Genomic DNA, 15929 nt, shown 5'->3' with positions numbered 1-15929 from the left:
GAAAGGCGATCTTAGCAATTGCGCAAATTATAGAGGGATCACATTGCTATCAGTGCCAGGGAAAGTTTTTAACAGAGTCATCTTGAACAGGATGAAGGACCTCATCGATGCACAACTCCGCGATGAGCGAGCTGGTTTCCGCAAGGACCGATCCTGCACAGATCAGATTGCAGCGTTGCGCATCATCGTGGAGCAGTCGATAGAGTGGAACTCACCCCTGTACATAAACTTTGTGGACTATGAGAAAGCTTTTGACAGCCTAGACAGAGAGACCCTCTGGAAGCTTCTCCGACATTACGGGGTGCCGTCAAAGATTGTTTCCATCATCAGGAACTCCTATGAGGGACTGACATGCAAGGTGGTCCACGGAGGGCAGCTCACAGAGGCTTTCCAAATGAAGACAGGGGTCAGACAAGGTTGTCTGCTCTCGCCTTTTCTCTTCCTGCTGGCCATTGACTGGATAATGAAGACCTCCACAGCACAGAAAAGGTACGGGATTCAGTGGACACCTTGGACGCAACTGGACGACTTGGACTATGCCGATGATTTGGCACTACTGTCGCACACCCATCAACAGATGCAGGAGAAGACCAACAACGTGGCATCCACCTCGGCGCAAATGGGACTCAACATTCACAAAGGAAAGACCAAGGTCCTGAAGACCAATGCAGCAAACAACACCAACGCAATCACGCTGGATGGCGAGCCATTGGAAGAAGTCGAAGCCTTTACCTACCTTGGCAGTGTTATTGACAAGCAGGGGGGCACAGATGCTGATGTTAGAGCACGAATTAGGAAAGCACGTGTAGCATTCGTCCAATTACGGAACATCTGGAGCTCAAAGGAACTGACTACCAACACCAAAGTTAGATTCTTCAACACCAACGTGAAGGCAGTCCTCCTATACGGAGCAGAGACGTGGAGAACGACAGCTGCTACCACGAGGAAAGTGCAAGTTTTCATTAACAGCTGCCTACGGAAGATCCTCCACATCCGATGGCCAGACACCATCAGCAACGTTGAACTCTGGCAGAGAACAAACCAACTGCCCGCAGAAGAAGAAATAAAAAATAAAGAAACGTAGATGGCGCTGGATAGGCCACACCCTGCGAAAGCCTGCAGATACCATCATCAGACAAGCCCTAACATGGAACCCGCAGGGCAAGCGGAAAAGGGGTCGGCCAAGAAACACCTGGCGGAGAGACCTGGAGGCAGACACCAAGACCATGAAGATGACCTGGAACCAACTGGAGAGAACAGCTCAAGACAGAGATGCCTGGAGATCGCTTGTTGACGGCCTATGCCCCAGAAGGGGTAGCAGGCGTAAGTAAGTAAGTAACATTGCCATAACCTCACCCACTTTACTCCAGAACCTGTGACAGTTGAGTATGAACTACATTGACTGTAGCACTGAGCACATGACAAGGTCCCTCTGGGACCATGTGGCATAGTAGGCCTATCAGGTTCCTTGCACCCATGCGTGGGCATAATATTTTAACCATTAACAAACGGGGTCATACCTATGTTCCCCGGACCTATGTTCCCCCACTAAGGTTATGGTTAGGTTTAGGTTAGGTCCTATAATCCCCTGATTATTAATTTCCCCCTCAATCATCATCCTAAAGTCCTCATAATGTTCTTTTACCATGATAACGATTTGCAAACTGTTTTGAATATCATGAACGTTTTAACAACAAAATTACAGATTAATCTGGGGGTCCTTCACATGGACTGGTTTAGTCAACATAATTTTCTTAAGTGATTTAACAGAAAACAAACACAAGTCACTTATAATAAGCCGACATGGCAACACTGATTTTGACAGCGCTAGTCCTTCAGACGCGCACCAAACACACCAAACACACTGTTCTTCTATACTTGAGAGGACTTGAACTGACTTCCAATCCTTGCCTTATTTATGCCCACAAATGACTCGACAGCCTTGATAAATGAATAGAATGCACATACTCTGCATTAAAGCCTGACCACTGAATGATTATAAAATAAATAGAATATTGACCTGGATTCTCGACATGAAGAACAGCAGGGAAGCAGTCAAGCAGCGCAGCAGCTGGCCAAGGTTTCATCTCGGAATAAGCAGCACCCGGGTGACGTGATCACTTTTTTTTCTTAACAAACAATTGCGATTTCAGTGTAAATTACCGCACCACGGTAATGCCAAAGACAAGAACAAAAGCTGCTCCTTGGTCTCGGCTACAGATGGTCTACCTGTGCGAGTTCTTCTAGCCAGATCAAACTTTCTGTCTCACCAAGATTGTATCAAAGCAGAGCATTTGATGCATATATTAGCCTGCTCAGTGGAGTCCGTATTTGAGAAGCCATTTGAGCAGCAATTTTAGCAACAGCAATGAACAGCAGCGCAGCAGCAACAATGGTGTGTGTGCAGCAAAACAAGCAGAATAAGAAGTGCAACCTTCCAGCTTAAATAGAGCGGTCTGAGAATGAGATGAGTGTGAATGGATGAGTGGATGTGTACGTGGAGCTGATGTGGTCCAATAGTAGGCCATGCTCACTGCACTGAGTTCCCTGACAGAACTTGCTCTGCGCATGTCTGTGACAGGCGCGACGCTCATTTTTCCTATTAAATTAGACATCTCCGTAGCCTTACTGATCAATAACATATTAGACTATGCCCAGTAGAACCTGTACTGTATATACTGGTTCAATGCTGTAAGTGCAGAAACTTCAAGGTTCAAATCTTCCTCTGTATTATGCAGCGCTACAATATAGAACAATAAGTTCCTTATTATTTTAATATGATTTTTTAAGTATTTAGATATTGACAGCCATGAACCACAGAAGAGAGAAATTGAAAAGCTCCAACAACTAGCCTGTAACTATCTGAACTAAACAAACAACACATTCTAGTCACACAGTGTTTTTGAACACATTACAACCACAGAACGTTTCCAGAGCCAAGGTGGTTAAGAACAACCTTAAAATGCTACTATTTGAGCGTTTGCTGATGTTACATGATTTTTTTTCCATGCTTGTGTTGTCCTGCTTGAGATGAATTGTACAGACTTTTTCTGCTTTAACGCCTTGTTTTGTTTTTAATCTCACTGTTAAAGCACTTTGTGAGACCTCTCTGTGAGAAGTGTTATATAAATAAAATGCACTTACTTATTTATTTACATACTACCAGGTTTCCATCAGGCTACCATTAAACTGTTGAACAAGGCCTGAACACCACCTGCTGGCCTGCCACACTGGATGACTTTCGTATCGCTCCAACGAGTCATCAAAACTGCAGAGAGGATTATTGGATCAGATCTCCCTGCCATGGACACAATCTACACACAGCGCTGTAGGAGGAGAGCACAGAGCACATCCTGCTCCCACAGTAACAGAGCAAGCAGACTTTTACTATCAGCAAACTTTGCAGACATAAATCTTTATTTTAAATCTTTATCTCCTAATAGTTAGGATGGGTAAATGCAGAGGATATATTATATTTCACATAATTATTTGTTAATATAAAGTGACATACAATGTGCAGGGCGCTCTGACAAAAAATACTGGATGCTGAGAGAGTTGAAATGCTATGTAAGCTATACATGTCACTGGGAAGATAAGGGTTCCAATGTGTCTTTAACATAGATATTTCATGGCAGAAAAATGCCCCCCCAACACACACACACACACGCACGCACGCACGCACGCACACACACACACACACACACACACACACACACACGCACACACACACACACACGCCGTGTAGATTTAAAACGACTTTAAATTCACACCTCAACAAAGTTTACAAAGACTCCCGACTCACACCAGGGAATTAACATAGGAATGAGCCTAGATGCATATCAGTTGTCCATTGTGTGACCTGTAGTGTAGGTGTTAAGCGACGAAATAGAGTGCAACCACCTTCCAATTCAGCATTGCAGCACTGACACACACACACACACACACACACACACACACACACACACACACACACACACACACACACACACACACACACACACACACACACACACACACACACACACACACACACACACACACACACACAGAAGAAGAAGAAGAACAAAAGGAAAAGAAGAAGAACAGAAACTTCTTGCTAAGTGAAAAGTAGCTCAGAGTTGTACTTCCTGTTTTTAGGAACACAGAAACAGGTCCTTGTGTAGCCGGTCTATTCCAGGAAAAAAACTGTTTTCCTATTAAATTAGACATCTCTGTATCCTTATTGACCAAGTGCACGTACTTGTCATACTGGCTTAATGCTGTAAGCGCAGAGACTTCAAGGTTCATATCCTCCTCTGTATTATCATGCAGCGCTGCAATAAAGAACTTAGTTACTTATTATTTTAATATGATTTAGATATTGGGTGTACTGCCCTCATTGAAGTGTTAGGCAACAACAATTAGGCAGCCAGCCAAACTCCATTCAAAAAAGAGACAGGAGTCAGGGATTGGGCGTCTTGCTCCTTTTTTACTGATCTTTGTCAGGAGTGAAAATACAATACAGTTACGATAAGCATGATGTATACAGGCATCAAAAGGCAATCAAATAATTGTCATCACAGCATTTCAATAAACATAAAACTTACAAACAATGCTTCTTCTGTAGTGTTAAACCGCACAGCCAACATCTCTCTGCACAACAAACATTTTTCTGCCTTCTCTCCCTCTCACATGTGCAGACTGATTACCCCTCAATTGCTAGTTACACAGGTGATACAATCAAGGAAAGTGGGTCAGAAACAGGCACACAAAATCCTTCAAAATAAAACAGACAATAGCCTGGAAGGCAAAACATTGGGTTTGACAGCCATGAACCACAGAGGAGAGGAATTGAAAAGTTCCGACAACTAGCCTGTGTATCTGAACTAAACAAACAACACATTCTAGTCACACAGTACATTTGAACACATTACAACCACAGAACGTTTCCAGAGCCAAGGTTAAGAAAAACCTTAAAACGCTACTATTTGAGCGTTTGCTGATGTTACATTATTTTATTTCCATGCTTGGTGTTGTCCTGCTTGAGATGAATTGTACAGGCTTTTACTGCTTTAACACCTTGTTTTGTTTTGAATCTCACTGTATGTAGAGCACTTTGTGAGTAGCCTGGTTTCAGACGAATCTGCCATTGCAAAAACACAATTGCCTTCGGCAGATTAGGTCTGGCCCCTCTCAACAGAGATTGGATTTATCTCCCTCCGAAGTTGTGAAGGACCAATCAGGGCCCAGTATGCAAATATTAGGCCAGTTTATCGCCAAAGACATTTTTTGAATTTTCCCCTCAGAAATGCAGGTTCCACACAGAGATTCCAGACTAATATCTATGCAGTGATACACACACACACACACACACACACACACACACACACACACACACACACACACACACACACACACACACACACACACACACACACACACACACACACACACACACTACCAGGTTTACATCAGGCTACCAGTAGATTGTTGAACGAGGCCTGAACACCACCTGCTGGCCTGCCACACTGGATGAATTTCCTTTATGTTGGACTGCTTTTTCTATGTTGGATTACCTTCAGAAAGGTGGATTACGTTACTTACTAGATTCCTTTATGCAGATTATTTTCCTTTGGTGAATTATTTCACTTATGTGGCCAACTTTCCTTTTTGTGTCCCAGGGTCCCCAGCTGAACTTTTTACACCTTATTATAGACTGATAATTAGAATAATGTGAACATAGAATAACATGTCAATAGTTGAATCATAAAAACCTAACATAGAATAAGTCAGCAGTTTAATATGAATGATAAAGGCAAGATCAATTCTGAAGAAAGTGTTGGACTTCGAAAGTGCCGATTGCAGCACCAGTTTCATGTAGGCTACGTAGATTTCTGTTCACTTCTGCTTTTTCTCAGTTCCCTGTTGGCTGGAAACACCAAGTTCCCTTTCTTCACCCTACGCTGTTGCTGACGAGAGAACATTGTGAGAAATCTTTCCCATGGTACATGTGATAGGATTCTGAAGTTGCTGATTAATATGACTTTATGAAAACAGACACATTGATGTCTCATTTCATGGCTCTGCCTCTGATCCTATACTTTCATAATTATGACAAATGAAAATTAAAACATTTCACTAACCAGAGCCCCCATGGCCTAGTGGTTATGGTGCATGCCGCATATAGTCTAGGCTCAGATGTAGCCTAACAGCGAGTTGCGGGTGCGATTCCCAAGCCTGGGGACCTTTGCTGCGTGTCACTCCCCGTATCTCTGTTCCTTGTCATTCTCAACTGTACTATCCAATAAAGGCAGAAAAGCCCCAAAAATATCTTTTAAAAAAAGATCACTTTAAGTTGGCCTATCCAAATGTGATCCTTTCGGCAGCATTCAGAGTACATGTTACAGTTCCTGAGAATTCTTTACAAAGGGTGCTGTTCCTGTATGATATGACCATTTCACAACAAATATGCTGATGTATTTTTTATTCATGCTTCTTGGTAACTTTTTTTAAAATACATGGGTGGAACAAACCAAAATGAGGAAGAATTGCACAGACATAAAAGACCACACTTTTCTTGTGTTCAGTGCGTTGTGAAGAGTTGGACCAAGATAACTGCAAGAAGAGTTCAAGTCACAAAGGTAGAAATGGCTGTAGATGGACATTATGACCACTTTGAACTCCAGGATCAAGACAATCAAATTCACGATGATAGTGAGACCATGACTACTACTCTGGAGAAAGAGCTACAGAAGAAACTCCAGTCTGGTAAGAGATGTTACTACTAGTATCACCATGAAAAACGTAAAAAAAAAACATATTTTTCTTACTCTGTGTGTGTGTGTGTGTGTGTGTGTGTGTGTGTGTGTGTGTGTGTGTGTGTGTGTGTGTGTGTGTGTGTGTGTGTGTGTGTGTGTGTGTGTGTGTGCGTGTGTGCATGTGTGTGTGTGTGTGTGTCCTCCAGACATAAGACGGTACAAGCGGGTTGGAGTCGGTGTTGGATTGCTTTGTGCTGTTCTAGCTCTCCTCAACGTTGTTCTCCTGGTGTATCGCTGTAAGACAAGTTTACTCATGTATTATATCCCTGCTGTCTGGCAGGAACCAACTAACTCCAAAATGTTAATTTTTCAGGAAATGAAAAAAAGTGGAGTTAGGAGTTTTGTTCATCATTGATAAGAACAGCTGAATGGACCTCCAAGCTCACAATGGGATTGGAGGTCAAAAGGGGGTGGAGCCTGGAGTCAGCAAAACCAGCTAACTCCGGTGGACTGGAACATTTGAGAATCCAATGGAGTTAGCTGGTTTTGTCAGAAGCGCTTTTTAATGCTTTTCATTGGTTCAATATTTGTTTTACCAACACACAGACGTAAAGGGTGTTCAATGGCCCTGATTTATGGAAAAAAATGCAAAAGCATCAAAATGGAGTTAGCTGGTTCCTGCCGGACAGCAAAGAAATTTTCCTTACAATGTTTTAGATATAAATGATGAAACAAAAGGGTTGTTTTCAATACACTAGCTGATACCTCATACGATAACTTATATATGGAATAGTTGTAGCCTCGCGTGGCCAGACAATATCACACGACACACTGCGTGGATATTAGTCTGGTCCCTATCAACGATAGAAAAAATTCCAAGGGGCGGTTACAAAAAGATCCAAACGGACTCTATTGGTTAGACCTAAACCAATCAGAGCAGTGCTTCCTTGTTCACGAACTAATCAGAGCAGTGCTTCCTTGTACGTCATTGCTCCAAATAAGGTGATAAGCCCGCCCACATTTGGATACTGGGCCCTGGTTGGCTCCACACCACTGCGGAGGGAGAGAAATGGAATCTCTATGGAGGGGGGCCAGACCTAATCTGCCGAGGCCTAAAGTGCGATGCGATTTTGCAAAGGCAGATTCGGCTGGAACCAGGCTAGAATAGTTGACCTATATAATAAGTGGAATAGTGGACCTCCCAATACGCTAATATTGTTTCACTACAGATCAGTCCAGCAAAGTCGACAAAGTCCAAACTGTGTTACAAGACACGAACAACAACCAGACTGGAGAGATTGACCAACAACTGTTCACCAGTTGCAAGCAATTACAGAAGACGCTCGGTCAGTGAGACATCATGTTTTTATTCACTGTTATATCATGTTGTTCATCATTGTCTCCGCCAGGCCGAAAGGCATGGCGAGAGAGTATGTTTTGCACCCTGTTCGTCTGTCCATCCGTGTGTCTGTGTGTGTGTCCCTCCGTCTGTGAACAGCTAATCTCCCGCACCGTTGGCTTGATCGCAGCGAAACTGTGCACACACACTCCTTGGATGCCAATTCAGAACCTCTGCCATTTTTCACATGGGCCTGTTATAGCGCCACCAGGAGGCCGCTTTTGGCAAAACGCATTTTTTTTTACATTACTGGTACAGATGTTGTCCAAACGTCACATAAATCGGTACACAGTATCCCAATTAGTCATTAAGCGAAACGGGTCTTTCAGATTTTTCATGTTCCATCCTGATTGGCTAGAATGGCTTCCAAAGTTTGCAGGAGTGCTCCGTTTTGAACAAAATGCCTCAAATCCTGAACACAGCATGCAATTTCCGTCAAAGGCAGAGGAAGAACTTGAAAATGTTCAAATCAGCCTCATGGTGGTGCTATAACAGGCCAATTTGTGTTCTTACCTATAACTGCACCGATCTGTGTAAAACGTTGTATGTGCACTCCTTAGAAGCCAAGGAAAAAACGTTGCCCTGCATTTTTCGCATCTGCCTTTTATAGCGCCACCAGGAGGCCAACTTATGTAAAACACATTTTTGGATATTACTCCTTTAGATTTTATCCAAATTTCACGTAAATCGGTACACTTGATCTCTGTAGTCACGTGATCAAGACGGATCTGTTAGCTTTTTCATATTCCATCTTGATTGGCTAAGATTGGTATCTAAAGTTTGCAGGAGTGGCCCGTTTTGAACAAAATGCCGCAAATCATGAACGCAGCGTCCGATTGCGGTGAAACTTTGCATGCACATTCGCACTACGTTGAGGAACAAATGCCACCATTTCAACATTGCCCTATTATAGTGCCACCAGGAGGCCAATTTTTAAAAAACATTCTTTTTATATTACTCCTACAAATGTTGTCCAAACATCACGCAAATCGGTACATATCTCTTTAGTCAATGCCCACACTAACCTACCTGACCTGGCGGAGACCTGTGCTCCGAGGAGCTTTTTTCATACATTTTAACTTAATGAAAGAACAGCGGTTAATTTAATACTAATTATGTTGCTAGAAACACCCGGATGGCTGAAATTTGGTAGAGGTTGTTATTAGATCTCTACTGAGAAGAAAACCTGGGAGGAGAGCAGACAGTGGTGTAGAGACAGACAATCTGACCTGATTGTCATAAGCAGCACAGAAAAACAGGTATGTTGTGGTGTGTGTGTGTGTGTGTGTGTGTGTGTGTGTGTGTGTGTGTGTGTGTGTGTGTGTGTGTGTGTGTGTGTGTGTGTGTGTGTGTGTGCGTGCGTGCGTGCGTGCGTGCGTGCGTGCGTGCGTGCGTGCGTGCGTGCGTGCGCGTGTGTGTGCGCGTGCGTGCGCGTGTGCGCGTGCGTGCGTGTGTGTGTGTGTGTGCACATGTACATTAGTCCACTATTTCAAGACACACATCTATTGGACAGTTTGTACATCTGCAATCTGGGTGCCCATCGTCAAATAAAAAGGGAAAACAGCGCCCTCTGATGTTTTTCACTTTTGCATTTGGCTCTGGGGGGGGGGATTAACTAGACACATGCTCACTGGAAACCGGGGTTTGGACATGCCTTCAGCCCTCTACTTCCGGTGGTGCGCCTATGTTTTCATTCCCACTAACAATATTTCTCCACGGAACACTAACACCATTTCTCCCAAAGAACATGGATCGTTTTGGTTATAAGCCCACTTGTTTCTATGATGAAAGAACAAGTTAAAATGTATCTAACTTTCTGCGGTTTTGTCTGCTCCGAGGACGCTATTGTTAAATCAGTTTCGTTTTTTTCCAGTGGGAAGCGAGCCGCACACATGTAAATCCCGCCCACTACATTTGATTGGGTAAAGTGTGGCCTGCTTCCTGATCTGAAGGCACGCCCACTTGTAGCCAATGTGCATAGGTTCTCAACACAGCTCCCGACAGATTCAAGCGCAGCTATGAATCTGTTCTTGAGAGATTAGTACATCTGTAACCAGCTGTTTTTTTCTGTCCAGGACTTTGTTGAACTTGTAGACAAGAGAGTGTGGCTGGGTTTGACCGACAGAGACGAAGAAGGAAGATTCCAGTGGGTAGATGGAACACCACTGACCACACCAACGTAAGACTGATCATCTTCATTTTGCCTTCATTCCAATAAATGGTATTATATGTTATTATAGAATACAAACCTACTACACTGTGGCAAGTCATTATAGGCTGAAATCAAAAATCTAATGTATTTAGTTTTTACAATAATTATAATAACAATACATCAGACTTATATAGCGCTTTTCTTAGTACTCAAAGTCGCTTGTGAAACCAGCTCAAAATAAACCATTTCATTTAGGAGCAAAAAAATAAGTTAAAAGGCTAAAAACATTAAGCTAAGACTAAGGAGCAGAAGGGGAGATTTGGTTTGAGTTAGGTGGTGAAAGCAAGTCTGAAAAAGTGGGTTTTGAGGGAGGCTTTGAACACAGCAAGAGTGGGGCCAGCTTTGATGTGATGTGGGAGTGGGTTGAAGGCATGGATGAGTGTCTCTGCTGCAGTTTGGGATGATACAAGTTCACAACACATCACAATGTGACGTATTGTGAGCTTGTAGATCAGCTAATTTTACAATGAGTATACTGTAGGTGTGGCTTGGACGCAAAAACACTGAGAATATAATAATGTATAAAAACAAAATATTTAGAGTGAAAAACCCTCCTTGTAAAGGTATTGTAATGAATTCAATGTAACTACTTCTAGTACTGAGTACTGACTGCCTGGTCAGCCTTATAACGCTACACCAGATGAATACTGTGTTGACTTTTATGATGGGTCTCAACCTGACATTCCTCAAAGAAGATGGAATTAGTCTTATTTTAAATGTGGTGTCCCTATTTTATGGAAGTCATAAAATAGTGCTTATTTGTTTACTGAAATATTTATGACATTGTTAAAGGTGGCAGAACTAGCCAATCTACAAGCTTGCAAAACAATGCCATGCAACGTGTCGTGAGCTTGTAGATCGGTTAATTTCACTATGAATACTGGTGTGGCTTGGACACAAAATGTTTGAAAACCACTGAATATAGAATTAGTATAAAAAGATAGATTTAGACAGAGTGAAAAAAACATTCTTGTAAAAGTATTGTATTAATTACATGTTCCTACTTCTCCAGGTACTGGCTCCCTGGTCAGCCTGATTTTGAAGACAACAGGTACTATAATGCAGATTCAGACTGTGTCGAGTATTATGATGCGTCTCATTCTTCCTTTTCTAAAAGAGGATGGAACGACATACCGTGTTCTGGTGTCACCTACTGGATCTGTGAAAGAGTCGTGTGCTGAAACCATCATGTTCACAATGTTTCAGTTAGCTGGTGTGTTGGTACAGCTACATGATGGCTGTGTTTACATGTGGTAGTTTGTGTGTTTGCTTTGGTTTGTCTGCCTTGCAGTTCTACCCAATATGCACTGTACATTATATTACAATTTATATTGATGTTTTCACTATTTAGTTAAAGGGGAGCATAATATTAATAGAACCTGTTCCATTTTAATATTTCATGTTTCATTATGCATCTATTTCACACATTTCTGGCATTTTCCCTCTTTCTTTTTTCATTAACCAGCCCTATTTTATTGATAGATTATTCAAAGAAATTTGATCTGCAAGCCCACGCATACCTTGTATACCAATTTAAATTCAAAGTTGTTCTATTGTTTAGGATATCTTTTTAAAAATATTAAAAATGTAAGAAAAAAAAGTAAAGAAGTGTGATTCCAGTGTGAAAGTGGTTCTTGAATGTTTGCTATGAGGAGATCTTCATTATTCTTGTTTGATTCCCTTGAATCAGTTTTTCTCTTTATCGTTTTAATGTAAAACACTTAGCTGCATGTTTTATATGAAATGTGATATACACATACAATATATGATGATGATGATGATGATGATGTAAATGTACGTTTACACCTCAAAATCCGTTTTTTGTTGAAAACTTCTGCTGAGATGAAATGATCATTCCATAGGCAGAGAGAGGACCCTATACTGAGCATGTGCACAAGAAGTCTCACCCCTCTAGCTTATTTCTAATTAGAATTATTGAGTGTGTTACTTTTGCCCCCTGTTACTTTTGTCCCCAGTCTCCCTAGGCAGAAATTATTTTGAATGTAACAAGCATTCTGATAGGATGAGAACATAGACTAAGGCAGGATTAATCAGCAGTAGAGAGTAGAGTTAGGCAGATATAAGTAAAGGCAGACAAACATGACTTATAGAAAAAAATTGTGTGTTGACTTAGGCACTTTTTGAAGAAGTTAAAAAGTTTCAAAAATATGACTTAGGCAATTATGCTGAGGCCAACGGTATGTAATATTTTAAGTATTAGATCATGGACCTTATTAGCAATTATGGAAACTAGAGCCGATCCGACTGATATGGCCATATATATATGGCTTTGTGGCCATATATGGAGCTGAGTGATTTGTTTGTGCCTGCTATTTTTGCCAGACCCAGGGGGTCAGGCCTACATGTGGCTTTGTCGGCCCCCTTTTGCTATCGTTTTCGTCCATATATGGACGAAAACGTTTTCTTACATGTCCCTCTTTTTGATTGGCCAAGCTTAGCGTGACGTAGTTTAGAAACCATTCAGATTTCCGGCCATTCAGATTTCAACCACTAGGGGTCTGGCAGTACCAGGTCCCCTGGTTCCCTTGTTACCATAGTTTGGGTTCCGGGGAGACCGGGATCAAATGTATCTCTTGGGTCTCAAGCTAAAATGTTTGGGAACCACTGTCCTATAACACCTGGTTCTAATCAGCAGATGTTTGAATGATAGTGTGTTTGTCAGAGTTTGTGAACCTAACCTCTCTGTTCTTTGACTTCTGTCAGGAGAGTAGTGTCCCTGTTTAATTTCACTCCTCACATATTTAGTTTTGTCCAGGTCGAAGCGTTGGTTATCATTAACACATTAAGATCTGAAGCTGATTCTAAAAAAGTTTGGTCTGGGGGTCCCCAGACCACACTCCGAGAACCACTGCTCTAAAGATATGATAATATTAAATATGTATGTACAACTGTAGAATTGAAGAAACTTCGAGAATAAATTATTTTTGCAGAAACATGTCACACTTAAGAACTCAAAGACCCTAAGACACTCTAAGATTGCTCTTCAGTGTGCGTAGATTCTGTTCTTACCGAAGAACAGATCACAGCTAGAAAACATTGGTGATGGAACTGTTTTTTCCTTATCACCCACACAAAGTACCAGACACTTTATAAAGGCGACAAAGAAAATTCAGCCGGAGACAAGCAGCCATTTGGTTATAAATATTATATTCAGACAGAGAGACTGGGAAGGTTACAGTATCACAGGTATGGTAGGCATCATCGGTCGTGTCTCTCTGAAGTTGAACAGAGAAAGCATTGGATTTTAACAGCGCCCGTTAACATAAACATATGACATCATGGAAGACAGATCAAGCGTCCAGCCGTCGGAGGTGTAATCCTGCCATTGGTGGAGAGTGATGATGCTAGTTGTCGTCAGATGAAGATGTTGAAGATGAGGATGGTAGATGATGATGATGGGTGTGACAGTTTATCTTTGGACAAACAGCGTCCACATGTCTCAAACAACACGTTGACCTCGGCTCTGACCGGTCACTGGTCAGTGGTGACTTCGTGACACTGAAAGAAGGGTTATGCATTGGAGAAGAACACAGAGATAGTGTTCTCAAAACATTTCCATATTGACATAACTTGAGGAGCCAACAGATAGCCACAGAAAGCCTGTAGCTAGTTTGACCTGGTATGAGAGACAGGAGAATAAGAGAATAGACTAGAGTACATGACTGATTTAGGCCAATATGACACCATTATATTAAATTGACATTTAAAGCAGGTTTAGGACACTAGACAAATTATGATCAATCAAGATTAACTCTATCAATTGGAGTATACCAACATCTAAAAAACTTCTTAAGTGGGTTTAAGACTAAATTTCCTCTTAAGAACGGTTGCTGCATGAGGCCACATTTAAACTGATGCTAGGTTCATTGTTTACCATATAGTTTCAATGTGCAGGTTATTCTTTTGATAGTATATATTGTTTAGACTGATGCTAGGTTATTGGTTCACCTGTGATCCTATAGTTTTTTGAGGCTCTACACACTGTCTCTTCTGCATTCTAGAGTTTAGAGATTACCTTGCTTACTGTAAGTCGCTCTGGATAAGAGCGTCCGGTAAATACTTAAATTGTAAAAAGCATTTTGTGGTTAGACTAGTACCAAAGCTTTAATGGACGTCACCACTATAACAACATTAATGGTTGTTACCACAGTTAAAAGCACAAGGCCTATATTGTTGTTAAATCCAAGAGCATTAATGGTTGGTACCACATGAAACTTTCAGCTGCTGCATTCATCATTTTTGACAAAATGTGTGTCATGCACAGAATGGGAATATGGTTGAGCGAAGTGGTGTAAAGTAACTACTGTTAGTACTCAAGTAGCTTACTGTACTTAAGTGCAATTTTGAGGTATTTTTACTTTACTGGAGTATTTCCAATTTGCAGTACTTTTACTTCTACTCCACCACATCTCAGAGGCAAATATTGTACTTTTACTCCACTACAATTATTTGAAAACTTTAGTTACTAGTTACTTTGTAGATTTTGATTATTATTACAAAACATACATCTGCTGATCACCCACAACTGCATAAATGGACATGCCCCTCCCTACCTACAGAAATTAATTAGGCCCCCACAAGATTCCACCCGCACCCTCAGATCTACGAGCAGATTCCTCCTCGATGTCCCTGGTACAAATCTACGTACTATGGGTGACCGGGCCTTCTGCTCGGCAGTGCCGCGCCTGTGGAACAGCCTTCCTATTGACCTGAGAGCACCACAGACCCTGGACTCTTTTAAAATAGGCCTGAAAACGTTTTTGTTTCAGAGGGCATTTTCGTGTTGAATTGTTGTTTAGTCACATCTGTTTTTAAATCCTGCTTTTTAACTTTATATGATTGATGATGTTTTACCATGCATGTGGCACTCTGAGATTCCTTGTGAATGAAAAGTGCATTACAAATAAAATGTATTATTATTATTATTATTACATACATTAACCACTTCAGCCATATACATTTCAGCCATTTGAAAATTGCAGATCCACAAGCTCACAATGCGTCACATTGTGAGCTTGTAGATCTGCTATTTTCAAAAGATTTTTATACATTTCATACATTAAAACTTGTGAAATGGGACATTCTGCATAATGAGTGCTTTTAATTTTGGTACTTTAAGTACTTTTTGATACCAATACTTTTGTACTTTTACTCTGTAAATGTTGAAATATAAATATATAATATTATTCATTTATGTTCATGGTTTTATTCTCATTTTTAACGCAATGGTTTTATTACTATGCACAGAATGACCGGAAGTGCCCTAACCGTTCCATAAATCCAATTGGTCGAGGTCCGAGTCACTCAACCCGAGTTCTGGCCATAGACTGTATAAATGAAGTTCTGGCCAATCCGTGACAGTTAAGCATCAAGTTACGTCACAGCCTTGTCGTCACCCCGCCCCCTTTCTTCGCCCCGCCCCCGTGCTTGCAATCTTGCAGAGAGACGACCAGTGTTGCCATGTCTGCTTATTATAAGCGACTTTTGGCTTGTTTTTCTGTAAAGTCGCTTGTAAGTTAATGGCAGTGGTGGAAAAAGTATTCACATTTTTCACTTAAGT

General features: G+C 41.5%; 1 protein-coding gene across 2 annotated transcripts in view; it reads left to right on the top strand.

Moving 5' to 3' along the window:
* Positions 1–15929, top strand: part of LOC308101768 (CD209 antigen-like protein A) — a 170865-nt gene that overhangs the window by 14652 nt on the left and 140284 nt on the right. The window contains exons 5-6 of one of the 2 annotated variants that reach the window (XM_080451240.1): positions 10212–10315; positions 11361–11654. The exons of the other annotated variant lie outside the window; for it this stretch is intronic. Of the exons in view, the coding sequence (XP_080307366.1) occupies positions 10212–10315; positions 11361–11529 (273 nt within the window). The 3' untranslated portion in view covers positions 11530–11654. Of the gene's footprint in view, positions 1–10211; positions 10316–11360; positions 11655–15929 lie in introns of those variants that run through there. 2 annotated transcript variants of the gene reach the window in all.

The sequence above is a fragment of the Gymnoscopelus braueri genome (assembly GCF_963280865.1).
Source record: "Gymnoscopelus braueri genome assembly, chromosome: 15".
In the NCBI taxonomy this organism is placed as follows: domain Eukaryota; kingdom Metazoa; phylum Chordata; class Actinopteri; order Myctophiformes; family Myctophidae; genus Gymnoscopelus; species Gymnoscopelus braueri.
Note: the sequence above shows the minus strand (reverse complement) of the source record. Positions and strands in the feature narration are given on the sequence as shown.